At 42.5% G+C, this 7,641-nt stretch overlaps 1 protein-coding gene across 2 annotated transcripts in view; it reads right to left on the reverse strand.

Annotated features, from left to right (window-relative positions):
* The window catches only part of LOC119362638 (rho GTPase-activating protein 7-like), an 11,566-nt gene extending 4,827 nt beyond the window's left edge, over window positions 1–6,739 (reverse strand). The window contains exons 1-11 of one of the 2 annotated variants that reach the window (XM_037627883.1): window positions 6,273–6,739; window positions 5,253–5,289; window positions 3,527–3,603; window positions 2,776–2,846; window positions 2,539–2,617; window positions 2,287–2,431; window positions 2,075–2,194; window positions 1,875–1,952; window positions 1,695–1,750; window positions 1,510–1,579; window positions 237–324 (exon numbers count right to left, since the gene is read on the reverse strand). In XM_037627883.1, coding sequence (XP_037483780.1) covers window positions 237–324; window positions 1,510–1,579; window positions 1,695–1,750; window positions 1,875–1,952; window positions 2,075–2,194; window positions 2,287–2,431; window positions 2,539–2,617; window positions 2,776–2,846; window positions 3,527–3,603; window positions 5,253–5,289; window positions 6,273–6,311 — 860 coding nt within the window. In that variant the 5' untranslated portion in view covers window positions 6,312–6,739. The remainder of the gene's footprint in view (window positions 1–236; window positions 325–1,509; window positions 1,580–1,694; window positions 1,751–1,874; window positions 1,953–2,074; window positions 2,195–2,286; window positions 2,432–2,538; window positions 2,618–2,775; window positions 2,847–3,526; window positions 3,604–5,252; window positions 5,290–6,272) is intronic. The other variant, XM_037627882.1, reaches the window with a different exon arrangement.
* Window positions 6,740–7,641: the final 902 nt, after the last annotated feature.

Raw genomic sequence — 7,641 nt, forward strand, 5'->3', positions numbered from 1 at the left:
CACAAACAAGCACAGTAGCCCCCTCCCCCTCAACTATGTTCTGGACTTTTGACCCCTCCTAAAATTGCATTCAAGCTCCACCACTGACAGACATATGTTCTGTTCCAGCTGCATAAACTATTAGGTTCACCATATGGTTGATCATAAAAAGAATTATATTTAGAATGTAATGTTTGGCATGATATCCCCGCAGGTAAAATTGTTTACCCATTTTCAACCCAAAAAAGAAGACTAACCTCTGTAGCAGCCGCCTATTAGGCTCGGGAAATGTCTCAGACATCGCTGCACGCATCGAATTTATCCGAGATTCCTTACTCTCTAGACCTAAACAAGGATGGTAGAAGTGAAAAAGAATGGTAAAGAGCAGAATATGAATTAACACAAAACATTAGATAACTAAGATATACCAATCATTAGGTTTCTACAGCCATCTTTTTAAATGAATAAAATTATGAAATTTCATATATTAACTACCTCTGTTAAACTGCAACTTCTGATAAGATAGCCTCAATCCATGGCCATGATATGAGCATTCTACTTGCTAAGGTACCAAATGTTACAAGAGTTTAGTCAGATGTTCAAATAGTTTAGGTTTAATGCTACTGGTTTTTGTCTAGTCTATGAGTCCAATGTACCCTTTAAAATTGGCTCTTAGCCTACAACACCAATATAACTGATGAGGAACAATAGAGAGAAGTAGAAGGAAAAAAACAGAAGTGAAATCTGTTTGACTACGATACTTCTAGTCCATCCAGTCTAGTATTTGTTTTGTTTTCTTAACCCTAGCCACTGTTTTGAGTCTTCTAGCTACGAGTAGAATACTGAATCTTAAGTAATATTAAGTAATGTTTTCTGAAGTGTTCTAGCCATATGTAGAAGTTGAGACGTGAAGGCTTCCCAAAGCCATAAATCGAGGTCATCACCTCTAGTTTGTAACCAGACTATGCACCCCCACCCCCTATCTATAATAGAATTTAAGTGTTCTTATCTAAGATCTTGGACTATATCTTGTGTTCTAGGAGTTTTGGACTGAACTCCTGGTCTCCTGCTGTCATATTGGCCTATATTCGCTTCTAGAGCGATATCTAGTGCAGCACGTTGAAGTAGTTCCTTCAAAACTAGTGATATACACTTTACAGCAGCAAGGTGGAGATGCTCCTCCCCAACCTTATGCTGCTTTAATAGCCGATGAATCCATAGTTTTCCTGACATAGAAAGATGCACAGAAGAAAGGCCTCCATGCTTCTTAGAAGATGTACTTGGTAACTCGGTCAAGGATACGAGTGCAAAGCAGTAAATACTCCAAGTATTCTTAAATAGCATTTAATGTTGGTTAAATGCAGTATCTAGCATACTGCAAATGTTTATTCTAATATCGTGTAAAATAGTGAATTTGCTTATATTTATTAATAGTTCTCAAAGTTATGGTAAAAACATATAACCTATCAACTACCCTAACAGATATCTTCTTGCAAGACCTATTTAGATTAACATGAATAGAGCACTTACGGAAAGCTTCTAATAATGCTGTGCAGCAGGAAGCAGGCACTGGAGAAGACGGTAGCTCACGCAGAACATGCTGCAGATGTATGTTCACATGAATATAGTTGGCAAGCAGAACGTGAACTATTGAAACTCTAATTGACTTGTATGATACTTGAAAAAAAAGACACAAATGAATCACAGCAAGGTACCTTTACACAGTCACCGACAACATGAGCATCCTCATCCGGTGCAAACTCAGTCCTGCCTGGAATAAAACAGAAACAGGTGCCCAAATTGAACTATAGGTACAATGACATTAAAATTACCAAACCAAAAACATCAATTAATAACAGAACTGTTCTAAATGTCAACTATGCAGTGACATAAACCTTGCTCATATTCATTCATTCTTCTGTCAACCTCCTCCACATCTGCAGCCTGACGCAAAATTCCCTCCACCTTTATCCCTGCAAGATGTTCACATTTCTGGTTAAATGTTCCAGATTGGTTGTGAGGCAGCATACGGCTACCAAGTGCAAAGTGCGGACGGTTCCAAACATTAGTGATAGTTGACTCTTTTTAGTCTTACCATGTTTCTCAAGAAAACACAAAGCTTTTTCTAGAAAAGAAGGGCTGCCATCAATATCTTCTAGTGCAAGAAGAATTGGCCTTCCAACAACCAAGGATTTGGTAGGCCTCTTCTCTCTCCCTGCAGCCGTCAGAGGAGAGGTATGAGTGAACAATCAGAGATTGAGTTTGTCATGAGCAACAATAAGTCATAACATAGTGTGAGGAACCAACAATTTGGAGCTGCTCCTTCGTATGCATCTGGTGTGTCATTACGGAATATCCCATTATGTCCAATCACGAGAGCTGCATTTGGAGCCTGTGCAAGAGCTTCTTCCAATGCCGTTTTCCACTCAAGCAAATCTTCAGATGTTTCTGCCTGTTAAAAGTAGCAAGCCCTTCTATTTAGCTTTTGAAGGAGCATTAAAAGGTATAAAGTTGCATTTGCTGAAGTGAATCTGCCAATTTAAATGGGAAAATATATACCTTCAAGGTAAAAGCACGACCATCACGACCATCTGGAAATAGGACAGTCAATAACTTCTTGTCTTCCCTGACCACTACACTGTGAACGGGAAATACTGTTAGTATGACACTGGGAAAACAGCAAAAAAAAAAACAAGGACTTGTTTTTCACTGGCCATGAATAACATTTAATACAGCAATATTGTTGCAAAAGGCACCAAGAGATTAACAAAAGAATATATTTTTTATGACACGTACCTCCCAGAATTATTCAAGTCAATTCCTCCCAAAGTAACATTCACTTCACCACCTCTTTGGGGTAAGGAATTCTGCAATGTCGAGAAGAAGCATTTGTCAAGGAAGTGAGAATTAACTCATACGATGGAGTGATGGACCAATGAATGGACTGTATAATATTCTAACAAGTAGCTCCATTAAACAGCATTCACGGTTTAAGTAGGGGCAAGAACAAGAATAAGCAGGTTTACGCCAGCTAAGCATCAACTACTGAACATAATTCGGTATTTTTTTTTACTTTCTAAGTGAAGGACCACATGAGAAGTTGGTGAATACCGGAAGAAAAGAAATAAAGCTGCAATCAAATCAAGCAGCAAGCGCTGAGAAGACATCACTGAGATTGAACTAAAAAAAACTTCCGCTCGAAAAGAAAACTGAAAACAGCAAAGCCTAAGTAACCATTCTGCTATTCAGCACTAAATTCAAGACAGTGTATACTCACACAAGAAATTGACCATGGTATACAATATACACACATAAATGTCAGGGCATATGAAAAAAGTAAGAACATCAAACCAGACTTACAAATTGGCAGTGATCAAGGAATGTGGTTAAAGCATCTAGCTGGATATTATACTAGATCGTGTTCCGAAATATTGGACCAACAAGCAGAACGAAAAATAATTTCTGGTCTGATAAATCTGCTTAGTTTGTGCTTTCCAGTATACATAATATCTACATCTACACCATGGACAAAAATGAAAATACTGACAGGGTCATTCTTGAAGAAAATCAGCGATGTTCGGGTGAGAATGAACCAACGCTTTTTCCAAGATTTCCATCCAATTCCTGGAAATCACACGAGCAACATTCATTTTCAGGTAAAAGCAAAATAAAACTGTATAAGTAGGAAAAATTCTGATTTTGCTTTTAATGATAAGAATATGTACATAGTAGATTGACAAAACTCATGCCATAACCCATATAGTAGAGGGATTAAGCACAAATCAAACAAATCGAATAACTAGAATGAGAATTAAACTATGAGAATTTCCCTATACAAGATTCAGTTTAGGGTTTCCGAATATCTCATAGAAATTAGCTAATTGTATTAATTTTGAATTTGATGATCTACAACTGAAATCATAGTCAGGTATCAGGATACAACTAAACTACTTAAAAATTTATGGCAGACTCGGGAACTCATAAGAGAAAAGGTATTAAAAGGAATATAGCTCCCTCTCTTACTTTGGGCCTGTAACAGATATGGATGGCTGTGATGTTGAAAACATATTGGGGAAACTGGGAATGGGCCCCATGTGGAACTTTCCCACATGGACAGGAAACACAACTAACTATAGTGCCTCCCTATACAAGATTCAGTTTAGGGTTTCCGAGTATCTCATAGGAATTAGCTAATTGTACTAATTTTGAATTTGATGATCTACAACTGAAATCATAGTCAGGTATCAGGATACAACTTAACTACTTCAAAATTTATGGCAGACTCGGGAACTCATAAGAGAAAAGGTATTAAAAGGAAACCAATGACACGGATTCTAACTTGGTCACAAAGAATATAGAACCTATAGCTTCCTCTCTTACTTTGGGCCTGTAACAGATATTGATGACTGTGATGTTGAAAACATATTGGGGAAACTGGGAATGGGCCCCATGTGGAACTTTCCCACATGGACAGGAAACACAACTAACTATAGTGCCACAAGTTATTCTCAAAAAAAACTATAGTGCCATAATGGTATTATTAATTGATGCATCTCCATCTGTAGCTCGAATCTACAATCCAATTCAACCAACGGATTCACTATGTGTATACAAGTAACTCGACATTTCTGAGTGGTGGAGGTTGGCAATCAACTCCGCGCCGATGGTTCAAGGGGATGGAACGGCAACCATGAAACAGCTCACCACATGGCTGATCTGGAAGCATTGGAATGCATGTGTCCTCGACTGAAACCAACCAAATATTGTGTGCTTGCTCATACAGATTCAGGTGGAAGAAAGGTCTTGGGAAACAGCAGGTGCGACAGAGTTACGGCTGATCCTGGCAATGGGCACTAGTGCTCTTGTTTAGTGTTGTATGGGGATTAGGCTGTAATTATGAAATCTTCTTTCTATCAATTCAAGGCACAAGACTTTCGTGTTTTCTCGAGCGATAAAATACAAGCAACTCGACTTGGTCTAGCCCCCATCTTAATTATCTTTTGTACTAATACAGAGAAACCTTCAGCAGCAGCATCAATAAGATATACTACATGTTTTAGCTCTGCATATAATTCATTTCTTCTTGATGGTGATTTTTCAAGAACAAAGAGAAAGAAAATCACTACTGCTACCTTTAACATAGTACTAAAAGCAAATGTAAATGCTCGATGTAGACACTTGCTTATGTAGCTTTGCTTCAAACAGAATAAGGCAAGCAGCATATTATGACCCCAAAGGGATAGTTAACTTATGTGTGATGTAAATAAATTTACCTTTGGATGATATGAAGAGAGGGCCACTCTTAAATACCTGGTTATGAGGTAATTTTGATGTCAGAGACAGCACAAAGAATTAATGATAACACATAACAGTATCTTGAATGCTTAGAAGTCAGTCAACTGGGTACTCATTACCCAGATAAACGAAACACTGTTAAAGTGATAGCTCAACAGGAACCTACATATCTGATAGATTACATAATGAGCAAACTGAATCATGAGACGTCTCTCATAGTGAAACGGGTGGAAGCTAGCTATCCAAGTAGTCGAATGAATGTACGCAGCTTGTTCCCCTATGCACACAAAAACGAAACGAGGAAAAGCTCCAGCAAATTCTTCACCATGCTCCTAAAATTAAATTCCCCCCTGCACTACAAATCCTTGTTTATCTAGTCATAGGGCACCTTAAGAATGAAGCCTCGTCCCTCAGCCTGCAAAGTAATCAGTGAACTCACACATCTCTGGAGCCAATTGGACACACACAAACAGTTCCTCGTTTCAACGTCGGTATGGCACTAGAATGCGTCCATTTTCCTTAAATGTAACCACCCCCAAACAGTTCCATTGGCATTCATGTGCCGTATTAATCACTAATCAGCTACTACTCCAAGCCAAATTAAATCCGTATCCGCTTATGCTCGAGTAATAGGACATACACTCTCTGTCTCTCCAGTCCAGCCAAAACCCAGAGGCAGGAGCTGCCCCTGCGAGCTCGCATCATCCATAGCTCTGTTGCCTTTCGCATCAGAGCCGCCACACATGACACCACCCCTGAGCGGCATTTCTCCTCTGACGCCATCTCGCCTCCCAGAGCTCGACCCCGAAAATTCGACAAACAAAAACAGTGAAACGCCTGTCCGCACGCCAAAGCAGAGCATCTCTCGGCCGCCCGGGCATGAGATACCAAACTCCAACCCATCACCCCCAAAAATAACCTCATCTCCCCCAAACGCAAGCGAGGAATCCGAGAGCGAGAGAGCGCACACAGGAGGAGGAAGGGAGAAGGCCACTCACCGGGCCGCCGCTCGGCGCCGCCCCCGCCGCAGCCGCCATCCCCGCCGCGCCTCCTCCTCCTCTTCAGATCGTCCGCATCAAGCAGCCAGCCAACCAGCGCCGCCACCGGAGCAGCTGCAGCAGCCACTAGCGCAGAAGCAGGAGCGGCCGCATTGGATCTAGCCCCGCGCCGCCGATCTGGCGTGCGGTGGAAGCGCCGCGACGAGTGGGGGGCGGGGGACGGGGATTAGGCGGTGGTTAGGATTTGGTGCTCGGGTTTCTCTGGAGGCGCCGCTGCCGCTGAGGAGAGGAGGTGGTGGAGGAGCGAATGCGACAGCGATTACGCGACCGCACGCACACACACACGGGCTGCCTGCCCGCCTGCCCGCCGCGATCTCTCCCTCCCTCTCCCTCTCTCTGTAAAATTTCTCTCTCCGGTCTGCGAGGAGTTTGGGCTTGGGGGGGAGTCCACTCCACTTTGGCTTGGGTGGAGGGGTGGGGGTGGGGGTGGGGAGCTTGCTCCGAAAGCTTTCTCGATTTCTTAAGGCCCGCTGCCGCGCTGTCCACACTTGCTTTAGAGTTTAGATTAACCTTTCCGCCCTATCCTGGCCTTGCCCCTCTGGAATGGATCTTACCTTAAACTAGATCGCGCCCTCGGTTTTTTTCTCGGCAAAAATGGTTGGGAAATGAAGCGTGACCAGCACAAAATGTGCATCCATGGACGATGCTTTACGGCTGGCTCATTTTGGTCCGTCTCCTGGGCTCCATGCATTGGCACAAGAAAAAATGCATCTACTATATGGTTCGGTCGTCTAATCACGTCTTTTTGTTCGATATACGTATGATTCACACAAGCCTCACCGGAATTTTATTACTGCAAAATTGAATTTAAAAAAAAATTGGTCGAAAGGGCATGAAGGCTCGTGGCGTACTTGTATCCGGTAGGTGGGACGCGACCGTTTTCATGGCGGCAACAACATTGTTGTACGCAGCAAATAAATCTACGCGGTACAATCCCATAACTCTGGCCGGACCGCACAGCCCCCACGCGTCCACCCGTCAGCCAGGCCATCAACCATGATGCAAATGTGACTTGTAAACTGTAATGACAGGTTATTAACTAACTGCACATACTACTATAATGTCACGGATCATTATTAACGAGAACAGCGGGGTGCGCAAAGCATCGATACGTTTCCCAAGGCCCGCTCTTGGCATCGCGTGAGCCGTCGGGGAGGGAGTAGGTGCGACCCGGCCAGAGAGAGGGAGATTAGGTGCGACGCGCCAGTATACAAGGCTTCTTTTCCGCATAGAAAACGAGCGGTGGGGTAAAAAAAAACGTTTTCTTTCCTGTTATTTCTACCTGCTACAGTGGCCCAGTTGGAGCAGG

This window comes from Triticum dicoccoides, chromosome 2B (genome assembly GCF_002162155.2).
Source record: "Triticum dicoccoides isolate Atlit2015 ecotype Zavitan chromosome 2B, WEW_v2.0, whole genome shotgun sequence".
Lineage (NCBI taxonomy): Eukaryota > Viridiplantae > Streptophyta > Magnoliopsida > Poales > Poaceae > Triticum > Triticum dicoccoides.